General features: G+C 41.1%; 1 protein-coding gene across 4 annotated transcripts in view; it reads left to right on the forward strand.

Annotated features, from left to right (window-relative positions):
* The window catches only part of PCGF5 (polycomb group ring finger 5), a 114,407-nt gene that overhangs the window by 43,863 nt on the left and 47,976 nt on the right, over positions 1-22,568 (forward strand). For 2 of the 4 annotated variants that reach the window (XM_027112025.1, XM_027112028.1), the window contains exons 1-2: positions 5,148-5,277; positions 7,370-7,664. In XM_027112025.1, coding sequence (XP_026967826.1) covers positions 7,553-7,664 — 112 coding nt within the window. In that variant the 5' untranslated portion in view covers positions 5,148-5,277; positions 7,370-7,552. Of the gene's footprint in view, positions 1-5,147; positions 5,278-7,369; positions 7,665-22,568 lie in introns of those variants that run through there. The other 2 variants (XM_027112026.1, XM_027112027.1) reach the window with 1 other exon arrangement.

The following is a 22,568-nucleotide window of genomic DNA, read 5'->3' on the forward strand; positions in this document are numbered from 1 at the left end:
TTTTTTTTTGATAGAACATTTTTTCCCTAATTTTTCTATAGTCACTTCTAACTTAGAATCATCTACATTCAGATTTGATGGAATATTCTAAGTTTCTGCATTTGTGCATTTATGATCTTCAGGGATTTAATCTGACCTCTCAAAATAACAATTGTGGCTCTGTGCTGATGTTTTAAACTATGGTAGCCCTGATGGAGTAAATCCAGTCTTTCCTTATAGTCTGTGCCTATTTTAGTTCCATTCTCTGTTCTTCCAGTATAACTGGAACTTGCCCCAGACAACTGTTGACATCACAGTGAGGAAACTACAGCTAGTTTTTTCTACCTCTCAAGGGAGAAAAGAAAATTTGGTGGGTTTGTCCCTTTAGCGTAATGTATCTAAAGCACTTTAAAATATTTATTAAGCTAGTTGCACAGTCTTCAGCAGACTAATCTTGTCTCTATTCCTAATGCTATTTATCTGTTCTCACTATTAGTAATTTGACTTCTCATTTTTTCTCTGGCTTTCTAATTTATTTTTCATATCCATAGCTTTTGGTATTTTGCCTTGCTGTCTTTGTAACTGGCAGAATCTTAAGCATGCAGGGCTAGTTTCTTGACCACCCATAGTACTTCTTTCAACTGGAGTTTTTGTCATTTGATTCTCTTTCATTTGACACTTTTTTAATAAATTTGGTGTACTGCTCCATAATTGTTTCTTGTGGATAAGTCTCTACTCCCTGGTGTGACTTTAATTAGTAGTCCTGGAGGGCAGGGATTAACGTATCCTTTGTAAGGATCCCTCCAAGAAGAAATCCCCCCCAAAATACACAGAATGTCTTAGAGTGTGTGCAGTTATTCAGTTTTTCAGTCAATATTTATTTGAATGATTACTGTTTGCCATCCACTCTGCTAGGCATGCAGTCAAGTGATGGATTCACTGGGCTTACGTGCTAGCAGTTGGTTCAGACAAGTTAACCAGGTAATACAAGACAGTGTAACGTGGGACTTGAGAGAAGAAGGATGAGTTGCGCGCCCTCTCTCTCTCTCTCTCTCTCTATATATATATATATATACACACACACACACACACACACACACACGGCACTATATGTGTGTGTGTGTGTGTGTGTGTGTCTAGTGTATGTACATCAAGGAGGCGCCTCATCTACTTTGAGGTTTCTGAGAATGTGGCCTTTGAGATCATCAGATACCCAAAGAATAAATAAGGGTTGGGCAGATTTAGCAAGGGTGGGGAGGGGATTGGGATAGAATTGGGACAGGATGCTCATTTGAAAGAACAGCCATCTCTAGCGCTAGAGGGTAAAAGGTTCGTTATGACTGCAGCATGGAGTTCAATGGAGAGGCTGTAGAAGTGACAGGGATATGGGGTGGGCTTATTAAGTATTGGGGCTTTATCTTAAGAACAAGGGTTTTTTTAAGTCAGGGAGCAGCATGATCAAATTTTCAGTTAGAAAGCGTCCTCTTCTCTGGCTGTGCTGTGGAGAGTGGTTTGGCAGGGAAGAGCTGTAGGGAGACAGTCTAAGAGTTCATTGAAGTAATGGGGATGGGTAGAAATGATGGTGATCTGAACCAGGGTAGGTTAAGTTAAAGGATTCAAGAGACATTTAGCAGAGACAGTCCTTGAGAATTATTGATTACAAGGGAGGGTTATGTTAAGAGAAAAAGACACATGGTCAAGGGTGATTGGAAGTCCTTCAGTTCTCTGTTCCTTCCCATTCCTCCATCATTGATTTTAGGCAGTCGTAGATTTTGAGCTGTAATATCCATGGCCATAAAATAAATACATTCAGGCCCAGTAGGACACTTTAAATTTTAATATTTTCTAAAATCTCTGTAGGATGACTTTTAGATTACAGAGCGTAGTTTTATGTTAGAGATAGTCTATGTTAAAAGCTTAAATAGCATACTTAGGTATATAAAATAATTGACAATCATGGAAAAGTCATTTAATATTTCAGGGAAATGTAAAGATGTAACTCTTTTAAAATGTTATGCTATTAAACATCTGTTCATCGATGATGTATTTATTAGGCAAGGAAGGAATGTGAACTTTTCAGTACAGAATTACCCATCCATGGCCTAGCCTTAACTGAAATAAAACTCTAGACATAAAGTATAAAGTAATGAAAACATTTGTTAGGTACGCAGATAGCTCCAAGTAGTTCCAAGGGTTGTCAAGAGCCAATTGTGGTTTCCTGGAAGAATCTGGATCAATGATCAAATGAAACAAGCTATCACTGTGGGATTTTGCTGCTTTGATGGGAAATCACCACTGGCCAGTTCACTGCTAAGTACTCTGTAGTCGCCATTTCCCTCCCTCCCTTCATTTATTCTTCCCTCCCTTTGTTCCTTTATTTCCTTGTAAGTTAATCTTTTTCTTACCTAACCCCTCTTAACTTCTTGGGTTTGAGAAGTTCTCTTAAGACGTGTAAATAATATGGAACTGGTACCTTTGTTTTGGTCTTGGCTTTACCAAAATGAACTCTGTGATTATGAATTTGTCACTTCTCAGGATCTTGGTTTCTACATCTGTAAAATGAGACAGCTCAAGTAGATTAGTGATAAGGGGACTCTCAGCTGTGATCTTTTACCTGCCTTTTCTCTTTCCTGGTCCTGTATATCTAGTTGCTCCCAGGCCTTTGTTTACTTGAGGGTCCCACTGGTTTTTGAGATTTGTTATCAAAGCCACCCCCTCATACTGAGGCTTCTATGGTTTGTTCCAGTCCCCACAGTCAGAACCAAGGGACTAAGGGGTGAGCTACTGGAAAGTAGAAAGCAGTCGTAAGGGAGGAGATGCCACACAGCAGCTAAAAGTCCTATGTTTAAATCCTCAGAACTTAGACGAGTCAGGAAACTGGCCCCTTCTTAACATTCCCTCTCGCCATTTTTTTTGTTATTTTTTTAACCAGACACATGTTTGAGGTTTTGTTTTTTCTTTTTTGTGTGTGCGCATTTTTTTTCTTGGAATGGGCAGGGTGGGGTGGTAGCTGAAGAGGGGAAAGGAGAAACTACTGAACACTTTACTACAAACCATGCTGCCTCAGGACACGAAGCACAGATTTTCTTACAAAGGCTGTCATTCTCTCCCTGCTTCCAGGTCCACCATTTGCAGTTTCATTATGGCAACCCCGCCTCCATGTCTATCTTCAGGTACTGCTTTGTAGCATATTTCTGACCCCTCTCTCCATTACTAATGTAAGTCCTCCTAATATCCATCTCAAGCTCATCTCCTCAGGGAATGCTGATTAACCCCACTTAGTGTTGATCACCAATAACACTTAAGCCCCCTGGACTTCATTAAGTGTTATTCTTTAAAAATACATTTAAAATAGCTTCAGATGTAAATTAGGAAAATAAGTCATAATGTATATGTTGTAGTTTATACAGTGAAATCTTCCATTACATATATTTTTTTAATATCTATTTTATATATTTATTTGGTTGTGCCAGGTCCTAGATGCGGCAGGTGGGTTTCTTAGTTGCGGCATGCGTGTGGGATCTAGTTCCCTGACCAGGGATCGAACCCAGGCCCCCTGCGTTGGGATCGCGGAGTCTTAACCACTGTGCCACAAGGGAAGTCCCCCATTACATATTTTAAATATACTAGAAATAGGGTGACTTTTCACATATTGATATGTTTAGTTAGTTTCCAAGATGAAAGATCTGGAGAGGAATCCTGCAACTATAAAGTCATTTTATCGGACTTGTTTTCTTTGCTCGTTGTGATTGCCAGGACTTGCTGAAGTTGGTCCCAGCTTGGAAATTGGCATGTATACTTTTGCACAATGGTTCTTATAAGGACTATGAAAATGTGGTCATTGAAAACTGTTTCAGAAAATGTATTGCTCCTGCTATGATGTTAAAAATGGTAATTTTTAAAGGTTATGTCCACTCTACCTAAGTTTAATTATTAATTGGATGATTTTTAAAGCTGTCTTGTCTACTTCTTGGTGTATTTTAAATTTGAAATGGATCTTTGAACACTTGCACCCTGCTAGACCAGTGGTCACTGGGTTCCTTGGTTTGCCACTAGAGCCATCTCCACTCTGGTATTACTAAGGTGACTCATGTCGTTTGGAGGTAAGGCAAATACTTTGCACTAATTTCCCCCCATCCCTTCTCCATTACTGTCAGCTCCCTAGCCATCACTGCCCTCACTTCTCCAGAGGCAAAGATGATGTAATTGCAGCACCTTTTCCTCTTTCTAATACACAAGATTGAAAGTTGCCCTTGGCAGATACCCTTTGGGGTGTTCTTTTGAACTTTTGTTTACTGGTGTACACCATGCTGATTTGCCTGCTATTTTAGGATTACTGGATTGCAGTCTTCTAAGCAACAAAGAACCAAGTCTAATTTATGTTTAGCAAAATACTGGTTGTAGTAGAAATTTGTAAGTTTGTGGAATGCAGTATATTAGGATTGAATGACTTTGAGGAATCCTTTAATGTATGCTTTTGAATAAATTTTTTGCGCTTGTAGTTCTTAAAGTCCACTAGAAAGAGAACTGGGGTTGGTTGGTTGGTTTGTTTTGAACCTTGCAAGCAGTAAGAACTCTTCACCTTTCCACGAACACCCCCCACCCCCATCGTTCTCCCTTGCTTCCAGTTGTCCTTGATCCTGATCTCCAGACACCACGCCCAGTAACAAGTTCCTTAGTGGTTCTTAAATAGGGTGCAAATCAAGCGGCCTTCGTCCCCACCGCGGCCCACGTGGGGCTAGTTTGGGGAAGACGCAGCTGAGTAGACAATTTCGCAGGGTGACTCATTCTCAGCACCGACCATCGCTTGTAAACCCGCCAGGGAAAATATGCCAGACATTGTTATGATGAAAACAACTGGGAGGGGTCGGTGGTGAGGAGAAGAAGAACTGAGATAAAATTTGGTCAAATCTACCGTCGCCCTGGAAGCCGGGCGGCGAGGCGGCCGGGGCGGCCGGGGTGGCCGGGGTACCTGCGAGGAGCTCGGGCGGGCGGGCGTGGCCTGCGGGCGTGGCGGCGGGGGGCGTGGAGGGGGCGGGGCCGGCCGGCGGCTCCGGCGGTTGGAAGGGGGTGGAGTTGCCCTTGGAGGCGGCACCGGCCCTGGGCCCGAGGCCCGCCGCGCCCTATCGGGCCCGAGTCGAGTGGCCCCGCGGAGCCGGCGCGCTCCCGCCTGCAGGGGGAGGGCGGACGGGGCGCGGGGACCGGCCAGGCCGCGGCAGGCGCTGTTTCTCTTTCACTTTCCTTCCTTCTGAGGCCGGCGCGCTGGCGGCGAGGAGCGGCGGTGGCGGCAGCCGCGGGGTAGGTACCCGGCTGGCTGGAGAGCGGCCGAAGGGCCGGAACTCGGCCGCCCCTGCGCTCCCCGCCCAAGTTTGCGCCGGGAGCCGGAGCGGCACCTCCAAGCACCTGCCGCGGCAGGCCCCGTCTGGAGCCGGGAGAGCTCTTCGGGGGGCGGGGATGGGGGTGGCCTGCCGGGGTCTGGGGGCTTTGAGGTCGCGCCTTACGGTCGGGGGCGGAGAGGGCGGCGGGCGCACGGCCCTGGGAGAGGCGGCGCGTCCTCCCAGGCGCAGCCCCGGCCCGGCCCGGCCCGAGCGGCGCGTCCGCCGGGCCCTGGCCCGCGCACCTGCCAGGCGGGCGGGGAGGCTTGTGCTGGGACCGCCTAGGGCAGTGCTACCGGGTCCTGCCGGAGGACGAGGAAAAGTTCCCTCCTGCCCCCGCCCCGTCACTGCAAGTACTTGCTTCCTTTAACCTTCTTGGTGACAGGGCTCTATGGCTTAAGATCACAATCCCACCCCGGGTCGGGACTGTGCATGTCCGGTTTCAGAGGACTTTGTCTGACTTTGGAGCTTCGTAGCAAACCTGTGAGAAAGGCAGGGCCGTTAATCCCAGTATATAGAGGAGGAGGCCGAGATCCAGGCACGGATAATAAGTGCCTTGCTGCAGGTCATACAGGGGCTCAGGACCAGAACCCAGACCCCCTGTCTGATAATTACGCTCTCTTTCTGTTACACCCTCGACACAATTTCCTGAGCGGATAGGATGATTACTTGCAGAACCTATTCCGTGCATATTCTCAGTGGCGATGTGTCTGTCGATGCAAGATGGAACGATACCTTTTACCTCTCCGGTTGCTTTATATTTAACATGAGTTAATAGCTGAGATAGAAAAGTTTTTGTTTATAGAATTAACTTGGGAAATCCACACCTTTTTTTCATGTTGTGTCCTCTAAGAGGACACGTTTGTTGTAAGAAACCTTTAAAACTTTTTAAAGTAACCATATGGACAAGCCATCCTAGACGTTTCTGGGAAAAAAAAAGTTAAAAAAATTAATGACATTCAGTTTTTACAATGTGCTAGCTATATGTATGTTGTCTCATTTAATCGTCACAACTGTAGGAGGCTGGCATTCTTGTTTTCATTTTACAGTTTAAAAAACCGTAAGACTTAGAGACGATAAGTAACATTGCCCAGGTTATACATTTACTAAATGTGACTGGTGTCTGTTTAAGATTTTGCAGTCTAATAGAGGAGATTAAGAATGAATGTAACGGTAAATAAAAATAGAAGGAAAATGTAACAGGAGAGAAATAAGGGTAAAAAAAACCGGGGAGATTACACTGAGGATAGCTTTGGAAAAGGGTTTGAAGAATAGGTAGGCTCTAGATAGGGGAGCAGAAGAGCTCTTTGGATGGAGGGCATAGGACCTGCAGAATGGACTATGGAAAGAGCCATCCTTTCAGTTTTCCTGAGCTTTGAATGATATGTTAAGGTCAGCCTGTGGAGGGTCTTATACGACAAGCTGAGAAATTTAAAGGTTTCTCTGTTACAGAGTAAAGAGGAGACACTGACATTCTTTGAGAAGAGGATCCAAATGTGATAGAATAAACTTGGTAGAACATAAGTTGGGCTGCAGGTGGAGAGGTAATATTTGAGTAGGATGGCTGTGGATGGAATGGAAAAGGACATCCATTTGATTTGATTACCGACTAGGTGTGGAGTACAGAATGGAAATAGGGAGCATTTTGATAGGGAGGATAATGGCTTCAATTTTGAATCTTTTAGCTTGTGTTGGCAGGAACTCCTAATAGAGCAGTCAAGCAGATAGTTAAAATGCATTACTCAAGAGGTAAAGATCTCAAAACCAGAGTTAATAGCCTCAGGTGTCATTTGTATAGATATGATAGTTGAGGCCTCAGGATTGGATGAATTTGTTATTATTCTGACTTAATCATAGCAGGTTTACAAATTAATGTTACAGTGAGGGAAATGTTCTATTCACCTGTTCACCCAGTTTGGAACATGTAATACTTGTTGCTAATACATTGGTGTTCATACAGTACGGGTAATTTGACACCTTTTTCTCTCGTCTTTTTAAAATTACTGTGGAAGAAGATATGGGAAAGCAGAACCACCAAAAGGAGTGATGACCAGCGATCTCATGAGAAGTCTGGATGTTAGTTCTCATGCCTCAGGACATCCAGTTGGGAACTCCACAGCAGCTCCTGGGATCAGACTTTCATCCACTTAATACCCCTGTTTGCCTGAACTACTAGAGCCAGTCCTAGCTAACCACGAATGGCTACCCAGAGGAAACACTTGGTGAAAGATTTCAATCCTTACATCACTTGCTATATCTGTAAAGGGTATCTGATCAAGCCAACTACAGTGACGGAATGCCTCCATACCTGTAAGTGTTCTTTATTTTGTCATCTACCTATCAGAAGTTTTGGGTTACACTTCTTCTTTTAAAACTACCACATTTTGGGGTTTTTCCTCTAGATTTTAACTTTTAAAACAATGAGTATTCTGAGAATTAACTTTGAATTTATTTTCAGAATTGAATTTCTCACTGGGATACCAGTGGTATGAATTTTTTCTTGTTTCTTTTTTAGATTGTTATCGTTCACTTTTATCTGATTTTAAAATGTTCTGAAAATCATAAGCAGTTATTGGTTAAACTATAACAGTTTTTTTTTACGTGAACTATTTCAGGTTTTCGCTTTTTAAAAATTTTACTGAAAGAATTAATATGCTCAGAGATTTTTTTAGGATCTGCATACTTTAATTCATTGTGGGTTTTTTAAAATCACTTTACTGAGGTATGGTTGACGTAAAAAAGCTGTACGTGTTTAATGTGTATAACTTGATGAGTTTAGAGATAAGTATATACACATGAAACCATCACCCACATCAATGCCATAAACCTTATCCATCACCTCCAAAAGTTTTCTCTCACCCTCGTTTATTATTATTATTATTGTGATAAGAACACAATGTAAAATCTACCCTCCTAGCAAATTTTTAAGTGTACAACACAGTATTGTTAACCGTGGGCACTATGCTGTACAGTAGATCTCTAGGACTTACTCATCTTGTATAACTGAAACTGTACCCTTTGACCAATGAGCAACAGCCTCAGCATCCCCTGGGAACTTGTTAGAAATGCAGATTATCAGGACTCCCCCCAGAATTACTGAAGCACTCTGGGAGGAGGCCCAGACATCTGTGTTTAACAATCCCTCCAGGTGATTCTGAAGCACGCACAAGTTTGAGAATCACTGTTCTAATGAATGATCATATCTGTGGAACTCCTGACAAGTTTCTTTTTCACCTGTCCTATCAGTAGAGAGACATTTTTGTAGCCACTTAGGCCAGTATTTCACCTATTTTTTGTGTTTTTGCCAATATGAATTTATTTTCCTATTTCAATGAAGGTAATTCCAGTACGTTCTAGTTTAATGCCTGTTATGTGCACCAAAGTAGATACTGTATATACTTGATTTCATTTTAGCTTTACAGTAACCTTGAAGCAGTTTGGAGGGGATGTGGGGAGACAGAGAGAGTATAGAGATTATCTTCACTTGTGGGTGTGGAAGCTTAAGAGCTAAGTCACTTGCCCAGTCCCGCAGCTTATGAGTAGGAGACCTGTATTCAGCTCCAAAGCCCATGCTCTTTCTAAGATAACCTGGGACATTTTTTTAATCCCCCCTTCAGCTATTCTCCCTCTGCTTAACCTACTTACTATTATACCGGTAGTTTTAAACAGGGTTGCAAAAAAAGAATCACCTGTTAGTTGTTAAAATGGCAGATTTTATAAATATTTTACCACAAAAAAAAAGTCACCTAGGATGCTGTTTAAACATAAACTTTTTCACACCTCCACCTGGAGAGATTGGTGGGTGTTGTGATGAGGTCTGGACATGTGTATTTTGGCAAACCTCTCCAAGTGATGTTGATGTATACTTTTTGGAGGTATTACTGGGCCCATGCTGTTCAGTTACCAGTTAACTATGAACTGTCTTGAAATGCTCATTTACTGTTGCACTGTATCATTATCTAACTTGAACAGTTATCAGTTAAACATCATCAAACAGATATTTATTGAATGCCTACCGTGTGCCAGGCACCATTCTAGGCACAGAGAATAGCAGCAGTGAACAAGGTAGTCAAAAATCTCTGCTCTCAAGAAAGGGGAAAACCAATAATAAACATATGCCACGTTAGATTGTGTTAAATGCTATGAAGAACAAAGAAGGATTGTAGATAGGAGAGTTGGGGTCATTTTATATAGTGTGTCAGGGTTGGCCTCTTTGATATGATGACATTTGGACAGAAACCTGAAGGGATTGAACTCTGGATATATGGGAAGAGCGTTCCGGGCAGAGGGAAAAGCAAGTACACGGCCTTGAGGTGGGAATGCCCTTGGCAAGTTTAAGGAACAGCTAATCAGTGAGAAGGCTATTGCTGCAGGTCAGCTGAAAGATTATGGGGCCTTCAGCCAGGGTAATGAGGTGTGAGATGGAGGCAGGGAAGAGTGATTGACTGTGGATGTATTTTGGAGGAAGAACCAGTAGGATGTGGCTACTCTAGAGTGGGGACTGTCTTATACTTTCCTGTTTCCAACTACACGAAGCAGGGCACCTGGACATGGTCCACAGTCTGTTTTGTTTTGCTTCTTCTGACATTAGCGCATTGTTTTTATAATTGGATTTGTCCGGCAAAACCTGCCAGTTCTGTTTGGCAGATGCGAAGAAAGCACAAATTCTCCAGTTTTTATCTATATAATACAGATTTTATATCTGTTCTTCTGAAAGAAAATTTTCTTTGGGACATAATGAAATCCCAGTTTAAATGTTATTTTTTTTAATATAAATTTATTTATTTATTTATTTATTTTGGCTGCGTTGGGTCTTCGTTGCTGCGCGCGGGCTTTCTCTAGATGTGGCGAGCGGGAGCTACTGTTCATTGTGGTGCGCGGGCTTCTCATTGCAGTGGCTTCTCATGTTGCGGAGCACGGGCTCTAGGCACATGGGCTTCAGTAGTTGTGGCACGCAGGCTCGGTAGTTGTGGCTCGCAGACTCCAGAGTGCAGGCTCAGTAGTTGGTGGCGCACGGGCTTAGTTGCTCCACGGCATGTGGGATCTTCCCGGACCAGGGCTTGAACACGTGTCCCCTGCAATGGCAGGTGGATTCTCAACCACTGCGCCACCACGGAATTTCCTAAATGTTACTTTTTTGAAGGAAAAACAAAAGATTCTAGAAGTATAAACAATAAGTTTATAAGCAAGGGTTATGTTTATGTTTGCAACAGCAATTTAATTAAGGTCTAAAGGGATAGGTGACCGTTTAACAGCTCTTATCATTCTGGCCTGAAAAATCCCTTGGCAGTCAGCAAGCCCCTTTACTGAGAGAGAATGAACATGGCAGAATTGTGATTAAAAGACACAAATATGGCCTCTTTCATCGACAGAGAACACAGAACAGTAGAGTAAATGATGGTGGAGTCAGGCACTCAACCCAGTGTCTTAGGAGACCTGAGGATTCTGTAGTGCTAAGCTTTATGCACTTTCTGGTCCTTGGATTTCTATATATTTCTTGGTTCATGTTCATACTGGGGCTTATAGGCAAAAACTATCCCACTTGCAAAATATCCCCCTATTTGTATTGATAAAAATAAATAGTACTGTAAAGCATGTTCCTTAATCATTGGTTGGCTCTATGATGTTATCTGGTTTTCTTAGGTATAAGGTGGGACAGATATCTGTGGTACAATGATTTGGGATCAGTATAGATCCCAAATAGAGAACATGGCCCAATAGAGAAGATGGCCAAATGGGACAGGAGGAGAGTGAGAAGTGTTAAGTGACAATGAGGTACCCCCAGATAGTTTTCATCTTGACTTTGGCATATAAAAAATATCTTATTAAAATAACTTAGTACATAAACTATAATTTTATGATACTATAAGTAAAGAATGGGTAAACAGTAGTTCTTATTATGGAAACTCACAATAAAAGAGAAAGATTTTGTTCTTACTATTCGAGTTTGACATGTGTAAATGGAGCTTTATTATTGGTGAGCAGAAGCAGCCTTTAGGACCAGTCCCTTCAGAACTCTGGTTCTATTCTGAAGGAATAGTAGTCAAGTTAGGGAATGTATAAAACATCAATAAATTTGGATGCTGTTAAGTGTGATGAAAATGAGGAAACAGAATGATGTAATAGCAGATATATGTCAGGATGTTGCAGCAGAATGAATGCCAGAGAAGGAACCAAAAAGAGTGTTTTCTGCAATTCCTGAAGCCATGGGCCCAAGGCCTTCTCAGGCGGGGACATACACGCTTGGGCCTGGCTGCAGTGGAGGTGCTTTGGGGTGGGAGGTGTAGGGATCATGAGGGGCTCTCCCTGCTTTGATATGGATAAACGGAGTTCCTTTACTCTTTCAGATTACTCTGCACATGCATCTCGACTCTTTCTCTCTCCTCGAATCAGTTTGTTGATCCCTGTTCTCCCATTAAGAAATTCGGGAGCTAACACTGCCTGGCTTCCCTGTGGATGTAGAAACAAGGGCCAAAATGACAGCAGACTGTCTGACTGCAGCAGCCCTTGGTGTTCTTAGCACTCAGCTCTGTGGAAGACAGAGAAAGGGGCAAGGCAGTCAGAAGGAAGGGGGAGGCAGAGATGGCAGCGCGGAATGTCCCACACTCTGACAAGGAGTCGCAAAAAAAAAAAAAAAAAAAAAAGGGGGCTTATAAAAGCCCCATCTTTAAGTAGGCTCATACCTCAACTACTAATACCAGCTCCCTTCAGCAGACCAAGGACGTTTGATAAAAGGATAATAAAACTTTAAAATGAGGTAAAATTTTAAAATACAGATGAGTTTTCCCTTTAAATGATCCCTTAATGCTAGATGAACTAAATCCACATGTCTATGAGGTAATTTTAACAACCTAACAAACGTGTGGTTTGTTAAGTTACATGTGGTTACATGTCTATGAGGTAATTTTTACAACCTAACAAACCTAAGGAAATAAATTTGTTCACACAAATAATTATTGAATTCTCTAAAATAAAGAATTAGATATCAGGCACTTTGCTAGCCTGTGGAGTAGCGTGGTAAATAAGATAAATTTGGAACTTAAACTCTGCTGCAAAACTCATAAGCCAAGAAGAAATTTCTACAGGTGTATTTGGATCTATTTTTTTCTATTCTATATGAACTCACTTCCTCTGAGACTTCAACTGCCTATGCTGATGTCTCCCAAATCTTTATTCTAAGCATCAGAATCCCACTGGATGTCCACTTAGATGTCCTGAAGCCTCCTGGAACTTAACATTACCTAAAAGTGAATGACTGGGATGCCAACATTCAGTTGTCCAAGCAAGAAATGTTCTCCATGCTTGACTCTCTTTACCCTCACTAACAAAACAGGGGCAAAGTTCTGTCTGGTCTCTCTCTGTAATCTCTCTTGAATCTGTCCCTTCACTCTCATCCCCTGTGACCTTTCTCACTCAGGTCCTCATTCCTTCTCACCAAAGTCCCTGCAGCCCACTTCTAAGCTGTGTCAGTGGTGATCATTTACAAGGGCTTACTGTCTTCATCGCTCAAGCTTCAGCCAACCCAAAATTTCCTAAAGGTACTCTACTGCCCTCAGGATAAATTAAAGCTACGCAGCTGTGACTGATTTCTGCCCTCTCCCTCCCCCCACCACCTGACACACACTGCACACACATGGTTCAGCTGCTTGCTCTGCTTGGAACGTCTCCTGTATGCCTGGCTAGCAGCCGCCCATCCTTTAAAGCTCATCTACTCCAACATATGCCACCTGTCTACTCCCATAGGCCGATTTAGCTTAAGTGTATCCTTAGTACCTGGTACTTGAGTGTTCAGTAAAAGCTGAAATGAATAAATAAATGGTCAATCAGTTGATTAGTTTGTGTATTTTTCCTTTCCAAGATTCAAATGCAGTGAAAGGTACCTTGAAAGGCATGTAGATAGTGTGGGTTAGGAACTACGGATTTTGAAAAACTGTCTTCTGAAATATAGGTGGGAGCTTTGTGGGTCATGGGTAGGGAGAGGGAGAGACGCAGGATTGGGGAGTAGAGATCGGTGGTTCTAAATTAAGGGATGCTCTATCTCTTGCACCAGGGTCCTGAGAAATTTTTGAGGTTGCTTAGAGTGTATTTGCTGGTGGTTGTATAGGTTGTTGACTTAAAATGAAAGACTTTTCACTTAAACTAAGAACAAAGGAGCTTTGTTCCAGCAGCTAAAATGTGCAGAACACAGTGCATTGGTTCTTAACTCTTTTGTGGCTAGAGGCCTCTTTAAGAATCTGATGATTCTTTCCTCAGAAAAAAGGGAAGTTTATAGACATGGAATTCTGTGGTACAGGAAAAGAAAGCTTTCTTCTTTCTGCCTTTTCAGAAATTATGGTGGTAGTCCCTTAACTAAGATGAATTCTTTGGAAAAACATTGTTGTATTTAGTTTTCAATTTATGTAAAGAAGAAGGGTTAATTGATAATTAAATAGAATTGATGTGACAGTTAAGGGACTTGGTAATTTTATGTAGCACTGTGTAAGAACGAAGGAATAATTTAATCATAAGATGGTAAAATTTAAGTTCTACCATCATTTATTGTTTTTTGAACAAGTATCATAAATACACAAGTATTTAATTAAGGTACAGAGAACTCTTGATATGTTGATACTCAGTGTTTAAAAATCTTATGCCACATATACTTGCTGTTCAAAGTGCAGTCTCCACACCAGCAGTATCATCACCTGGGAGCTTGTTAGAATACACATTCTCAGGCCTTACCACAGACCTCCTGAATCCGGATATCTGGGGAGAGGGCCGGAAATTTGTGTAATAGCAAGCCCTTCAGGTGATTTTGTGATTCACTAAAGTCTGAGAAGCACGCTCTGGACCAGACATTAATAATAACCAGCACCTCTAGAAGTAGGCAGTTTGTACTTTTAATCATACAGTAATTGAAGTAAATGCTAATAAAATTAAGATAATGGCTGTTATTTATTGAATGTTATATTGGGGGTCATGGGCTTTATACATGCATTGCCTTATTTAATCTTCCCAAGAACCCTTCTAGTTAAGTCAGTCAGCAAATGTTTATTAGCACCTACCTTGTGCCAGTGATTACTCTAGGCAGTGGGAAGACAGCAATAAACAATACAGATATAGTCTGTCCTCCTAAATTTATGTTTCAATAGAACAGACAGACAAAAAGCAAGTGAATGATGTAATTTTAGATTCTATGTATAACACATGCTATGAAGAAAAATAAGACAGAATAAGGTCTTGCTTGGAAGTTACCATCTGAGCAGAGAGCGTAAGGAATAGGAAGGAGCAAGCTATGAAAAGTTCGAGGGAAGAGTATTTCAGATTGGCATGCTAGTGTTTTTCACAGAGACAAAACTCAGAAAGGTTAAGTAACACAGCTAATAAGTGCTAGAGCTAGGTTCCTATTCCGGTCTGACTCAGGTACCTCTTCATAATAAATTGGGATATTTGCTAATTTTATTTTTTCTTCTTTCTGCTAGTCTACATTTTCTAAAATTTCTTTAAGCAGCATGTGAATTTTCAAAATATATATAGTAAGCCTCTTCTATGTTTTCATGACTGTATACCTGTCATTATGTACCCAATCAGGATCTGAATTTATTAATAATTCTGAGTGATAGCCATTATAATGAAGAAGAGATATCAATTGAACTTTCCAAGAATGTATTCTTTATAAAATTTGATTTTTAGAGTCAAGACTTACTTGTTTTTAGAGTAATAATCAAAGGCCTAGATAGGAACTGTACTTAAACCTAAATAGAAACCGTACTGGAAACCGTACTTTCAGTAGGTGCAAATATAATGTTCTAGGGTTGTGGTAGAAATGAGGTCACTGGTATAACTGATGTTACATATTTCAAACAATATTTTGGCAGAAACTAGTCATTCATGAAAATGATTATAGTGTTCATTTTGATGATTCTTTTTAAATAGGAAAGAATAATTATAGGCCTTAAACAATCTTGGTGTCATCTATTATTGGTAATAATGTTAAGAAGAATTATATCAGATATATGGTTCTTTTAGCTTTTGAAACTACGCATTAGGTAGTAAAGAATGTTTGAAAAGTTGAGCAAAGATTCATAGTGGACACTGAAAGACAAAACTAGGGTATAACAAATAAGTTGTCTTCTGTATTGGTTTCTGAGAATAAATTATATCTAGGTCAGGATGAGTTGGAACTAATACCAGTGATGGATTGAGAGAAAAATATGTAACCTAAAAACCAAATGTATTCAGAGTTAGAAATCGTGGTCGGTGTACAGGTATGTTTAAGAGTCTAGCACAAAGGTTGAGTGTAAACATTATGAACAAGTAGAGTCCAACCAGTGTAGAGGAGGCAGAAGATAATTTCTGTTTGGGTACTTTGACGATCTATCATATCTCCTGGTGTTGTATAACATACTGGGTTTTGCCAGACTTGTGTGTATATATATATCAGAAATTCAGAAACCAGTGAACAAAGCTATATTCTCTCAGAATGCTCAACTGCTGACATTACTCGGTTAACAGAAAATGATCATTTTATTTTGGAAAATTATGTAGCTTATATTGAATTAACTCATTTTAATTGTCAAGAAAATTACTAGTGAATTCAGAATCTCTTCCCTTGCCTTAGTTGAAAATCTAGGCTGATTTCTGACTTGACTACAGTAGTTCACCTGTAAGTCCTAAAATCGTGGCTCCCTCTTCTATTCCTAACCCTTGTGTCCTCATTTATTCCACAAATATTTACTGAGCACCTCCTCCTCCAGGTACTATTCTGGGCACCTGGGACACATCAGGCAACATAGTAGGCGGTAAGTCAGAGTGTATAAATGACGGTATGCTCTGGTGGTAAATGCTACAGAAAAAGGGAAGGTCAGGCTGGGTACAGGGAATTGGGCAATCAGTGAGAGGGTATGACCACTTAAAGGAAGCCTGTGCTCAGGGTAGGCATCATCAGGAAGGTGGCAGTTGAACAGATTTAAGAAGGTAAAGGAGTTGGCTGATCACATACCTGATCCCAGCCAGTTGGGAGGGAGTTGGACATATGAGTCTGGAGATGATCAGCATTTAGATCATATTTAATCAGTGAGAGCGCCAAGGGAGTGAGCATAGATGGAGAAGGGGTGATGGCCAAGGCTGAGCCCTGGGCGCTGACGGGGAGGAGGCAGTGAGGTAGGAGGAAACAGAGTAGGTCCTGGGAGGCAAAGCAAACACATAGTGTCTAGGAGGAGGGACTGGCCGCGTCAGTTGTGTTGATAAGATGGGACTGAAAGGCCCAGGCTGAGCAGCGCAGGCACCATGGATAATCTCGCTGAGCACTTTCAGTGGAGTGGTAAGGAGTGGAAGTTTGGGTGGGTGTGAGAGGATGGAAATGTTTTAATTTCATTGTTTTGATAATTGTACAATGATTATGTAAGTCTTTCACCTTAATGAAGGTAAAGAAGGGGTGAAAAAAGAATGGGAAGAGAGGTATTAGAGAGAGAGTATAGGTAGCTCTGAAATGGAGTGATAGCTGACAAGGGAAGTAGGGTCAACAGAAGTTTGATTCTTTTTTTTAAAGATGGGGAAATAATATGTTTGAATGTTGATGGGAATCTTCAGCAGATAGCAGAAGACTGACACAGGCGAGAGAGAGAAGCAATGGAGCAATGTTCTCGGGTCGTTGGAAGAGGGTCTAGTGAACAGAGCAGAGATTGACACGTGAAAGTTCTAGAAACAGGCAAGACCACAAAATTTAGATGTTAGCGAGTGAGTAGGTATGGTGATATAAATTCTGTTTCCTTTTTTTTTCTTCTTTTGTTTTCAGTAGAACAGGAAGTGAGGTCATCAGTGGAGAGTGGAGATGGGGGAGGATAAGTGAGGGCTTGAGGAGAGAGGAGAAAAGGTATGAAGTATTGGTGAAGAGCATATGGAATTAGGGCATTGAGGGTGACTGCCTGGCAGATGAAGGACCCATTTTTGAGGGTCATGGTCATGAATTTAAGGTGAGAGACCAATCAGCATGATGCATGTTTTTCTCCCACAATGTTCAGCTGTAATCTTGCAGAGCAGAGTAAGCAGAGAGTTGGATTTAGCCAGGGTTAATAGTTTAACTGAGCAAGTATGACAGAAGAAGAGAAGGGAAGACGAGTTGAAGTAGAGCAAAGCTATTTAGAGTCTGTGTGAGGAAGTGATTATTCTGACTGGTCATGGAATTTATGTTGATAAGGAGGGGAATGAGATCATTATTGCACTCACTGACCTACTAGAGTCTGCCCTCACCCCAGAGTCCCACTTGACTCCATAAGCCTGTCTGTGGAAGGCCCTCCTGGACTTCGTGGTCTCCTGACCTGCTTGGTCTCAGGTTCCCCTAGTGTGCTGAAGCCCCAAGACTGTGTCCTGATCTTGTCCAGCAAGCTCTGCCTTGCTGCCTGTCCCTCTGTCCTGGCAAAAACAAGAATAAAGCATTCTCCTCAGTAGAAAGTAATGCTATCCTTAGTGTTCTCCATGAAATTGCAACTCATGTAGGCCTTTGAAAGAACTGTGCCACGTGTAACGTAAGATGTTCATTAGTTCCTTATGTGAGTAAAACTAGGAGATACTGTCTCATGGAAGCAAATTACAGCTATTCTGAAAAAATTTAGAAATAATGTCAGTTTCACATGTAAATATGTATCAAAAGCAACAAACTGATATCTCTTCTCTCTGCAGATGCCCACAGTTTACTTATAAATTGTTAGTAGATAACAGGCAAATTTTTCAAAGGTGAACTGTATCAAATGAGTGTTATTAAGAAGGGCACATAAAGATAGTGATGTGCTTAAGGAAGGAGGAAAAAATATGCTTCTATGTTGACAGATAAAACCAACACACTCAGGTGATTTTAACGAAGTCAGCCTTTGATCACTTTTAATAAACAGAGCATTACTAATGGATGACATGACCAAGGACATGAGAGAAAAGACTGCTATTGTTTTATTATCAGTGATAGCAGAATTGGTGCTCAAGAAGAGAAATTTCTGTAGATCACTGTGTCATTAAAAGCTGGGAAGTTAGCTTTCTATGAGAGATGTGGGCGGACCATACATCCAAGATAGCAACAACAGATGGGCTTTGTACCTGTTGTGAAGAACCCGCTCCCCTCAAGAACTTGAAAATAAAAAAATAGGATAGCCTTTTAATAGTTAAACTGTGGAATCAATATAAAATGGTGCTTCAGAGCAGGTATATGCAAAGTGATCCGGAAGAGACACAACAGGGTTTCTCCTAGACCAGTGGGACTGTGCTAGAATTGTATTAAACATGTAAAGTTAAGGAAGGAGCATATAATGTGAAAGTGTTGGTCAATCTTGGACCCTCAACCCCAGAAAAAGAAGTATCATACATGCAAAGATAGGCAGTTCCCATTCAGGTGAAGCAGTGTGCCATAAATATCATACCTGAGTTGCAAGACTATCTCTAGGGTGGACATGGCTGCAGAGGGTTAATTACCAGTACATGATAGATACTTCAAGTTCCATTAGCAAGGTCATCTGTTATTTGGTCAAACTAATCATGGTCTGATGCCACTCAATATTTGGTTACTGATTTTGATGCATATGATTTTATGCTCATCCAGCAATCTAACTTACAGTGATAGCTCATATTTATTAAATATAAGTTACCACTCGCTTACACATTTTACATATATTATCTCATTTAATCCTCCTAAGAACCCTGTGAGGTAGATACCCTTGTTATCTCCCTGTACAGAGAAGCACAAAGTAATTTGCCTAATGGCAGAACCTGGGATTCAGATCCAGCTCTCTGCCTCGAGATTATCTTTTATCTAGAACAACTGTGCCATACTGCCTGGGCTTCTCATGTAAGTCTGCATTATAGAGAGAGAACACATTCATCGCATATTCTTTTGATTATGTTTTGTCCTGTGTCAGTGATTCCCTAATGGTGAATGAGAAAGTGGCTTCTGGTTAGGATTTGGCAGAGGGCCAAATCCTGGAATGGGGCAGCCTCACTGAGGCACTAGCCAGTAAGGATTTTGTGGCTGGGTTTTCCCAGTTGTCTTCTGGCTGCTTCAGTGAGAGCTTTGCACAGTTAGAGTCCTGGTGCTAATCTCCCAGGGATTTTGATTTAATTGGTCTGGGATGGGGACCATGAATCCGTTCTTTTAAAAAATCTCCTTGGTGATTGTGGTGCCCATCTAAATTTGAAAACCACTGCTTCAGATGACACAATGACTCTTTCCCTGCTAATCTGTATAACAACCTAGTTCAAATCTAAGACATGGTAAAAGGAACAATTTCACTTAGTAAGCCTTGGGCAGAAGTTTAATGGTGGTTGTGATGAGCTAAATATAAAGATCAGTTAAAAATATGAAATCCTGGTGCTCGGGACCAAATGGTATTGATTTTAAGATGTGTTGCATAGTGGTTTGGATTTTAGGCCTTGAGCTGCACATCCAGCCTGGGGTTGGGTGCCATGTCTGCTACACAGCTGGGCAGATGTGGGCAGCCTGCACAGGCTCTCCGGTATCGCATTCCTCCTTTGCCAGAGGAGGATGATAGCAGTCCATACAGTAAGCCGTACAAAGCCCTGAGCCTGATGTTTGGTTAATGCTCAATAAATGTTGGCACTTGTTACCATTTAAGTGTTTTTGCAACTGGGGATATCTTTGGTGAGCCTAACTCCCTTTCTGACCAGGTGTTTCTGCTGGCTCCAGCATCTCTCTGTAGAGTGGCTGGTGACGATGAAGTCTCTCCTTGGTCTCCACACACAGTCTTAACCGCAGACTGGGACCTTTTTAAACATCATTCTTGGTTGGACCAGTTGAGTTAACCAGTACAGCAGTTGAGCAGTTAGACAGCTTAGTGTTAAATCTTTAAGATATTTTTAAAATGTGTTTTTCAGCTCGTATAAAAACCAAATTATAAACTAAGAATCAAAGGTCAGTTTTGTAGTGATGAGTTTTTTTTTAAGCGTCTAAGGGAAAGCAAATTCTCATTTTACTTTTTTTTTTTTTCAGTTTCAGTGAAGTTCTGGCCTGTATTTCCTCAGGTTCTAATTTATATAAGTTTGTGCTTTATTTAACAGCTTTTAAAAGCATGTGAGAGATGTATTTTCTAGAATTTTTTAATTTAAGGACTATATAAGCTACCTGAAAGGGCTATTTTGTGCAAAATATTCATTTTAAAAGGAGTTCTAATTCTACAAGTGGACATATCTAAGGCTCCCAAATTAAGGGATAAGACATTCTTTTTCTGTATGCCTTAGATGTATAGATATAAAAGTAGAAGACAGTGTAGCATATAGGTATGCACTGGATAAGACAGTGGGCTCTTGATTCAAATCCTGGCTTTCGCCACTTACTGGCTCCATGATTTTGGGCAAACTGCTGAAGTTCTCTATTCCTTTTCTTCATCTGTAAGAGGCCTAATAATGTTACCTAATTAATGGGGTTTTAATGAATATTAAATTATGAAATTGTGTCAAATTAAATATATTTTGAAGTGTTTGGGTGGTACCTGTTACATAAACCTTTTAATTGTTAGTGATTATGATGAAAATGATGACATCCACCACCAAATCATCTGAACAAAAAAGAAAACTAGAGTAAATATTATATTTCAACATCTTAAATTTTTCTCTTAAACTATTTGAAAAAAATTTAATTAAAGACAATTACGTGCCTTAGCCTCTGTAAAAAAATTTTTTTAATTCTTTTAATGTAATATTTTATGTAGTAAGGTTAATTCCTATGCCCTATGGAATGGCTTATCTGTCATGTTTACTTGGTGGTCAGATTTAGCAGAGATGCTAAAGATGTTTTGGGGGGATGGTATTTCTACATTACATTCTTTTCCTTTGTAAAGTTAAAAACATTTTTTTAATCTGCAAAATTTGATTTCATATCAGAAATCCTGGATTCAAGTCTCTGTGCTGCCGTTCATCAGGGAAGGCAGGTTACCTAGCTTGTAAAAACCTCTTCTCCTTCATCTGCAAAAGTAGAATAAGATACTGTATCTCAAATGTTGATGTGAAAAATAAATTCACCTCCTGATGGGGCTTTCTATCTCCCTCTGTTGAGCACTATTCAGTAGAAATAAAATGTGAGCCACCTGTGTAATTTTAAATTTTCTAGAAGCCACTTAAAAAAAACAAATGAAATAGTTTTAATATATTTTATTTAATCCAATGTCTAAAATATTATCAGTTCCACATGTAATTAATATAACATTAATGAGATTTTTTTCATTCTAAAAATCTGGCATGTGTTTTACACTTACAGCACATCTCAACTTGAAGCAGCAACATTTCAAGTGCTTGGGAGCCACGTGCCGCTAGTGGCTATCGTGTTGGACAGTCCAGATCTAGAATATAGATTAATATTCCCCATCAGCATCCTTGAGCACTGGGGCTGCCTTGGCCTTAAGCAGCCTTATTCTTGAAACTGTGTGCACCTCTGGACAAATGAGCCTCACATTTCTTTCTTGAACAACCTAGATTAGTATCTTTGCCCCTGGGAGGATAGGCTCCTGCCCTTAGCCTTTTGGCTGACCTAGATGAAGACTTGCTCTGGGCATGTCATGTGCCTCTCTGTTTGGCCAAGGCCGGTAGACAACCAGGAATTCCTGAATACTTGAGCATGATAAACCTTTTGAACGACAGAGCCCCAGGGCAGGATCAGAGATTCAGGACAAGATCAGGCTTTATAATACCCCTTCATTCTTGCCTGTTATCTGTACTATTTGCCTTCTTTCCCAAATTTCAGAGATGTATCTAGTGTCCCTGGGAAAAGAGCAAATACCAGCAATCTGCAAAAGAATTCAGCTTTTTTTCCTTCTACCTCAGTGTGGCTTAGCAAGGCAGCCGTCCCTCCCAAACATTAACTTTTTAAAAGACATTTAGAATGTTTTGGAGGCCAAGAAATTTGGAGGACAGATATATTCATATCTAAGCTTCTTCTTTTTTAAGGTTTTCTAGTACTGTCTTCATCCAAATTTTGTGAGAATTATAGTAAAGGGTTGTTACCCTAATAGCTGTATGTCATGGTAAAAAGAGGTAGAGAATAGGGGACTCGGGTGTACTCTTACAACAAAAGAATCTGCTCAGATGTTACCTTCTTAGGAAGTCCTACCCTGATCACTCGTACCTAACATAGCTACGAGCCCCCAGCACGCACGTGTGTGTTCTCGTGCTCTCTCCCTCCCCCCTCTCTCCCCCTCCCTCCCCCCTCTCTCCCCCTCCCTCCCCCCTCTCTCCCCCTCC

The sequence above is a fragment of the Aethalodelphis obliquidens genome, unplaced genomic scaffold (assembly GCF_003676395.1).
Source record: "Aethalodelphis obliquidens isolate GAN/ISIS:26980383/991018 unplaced genomic scaffold, ASM367639v1 scaffold11, whole genome shotgun sequence".
Taxonomy (NCBI): Eukaryota; Metazoa; Chordata; class Mammalia; order Artiodactyla; family Delphinidae; genus Aethalodelphis; species Aethalodelphis obliquidens.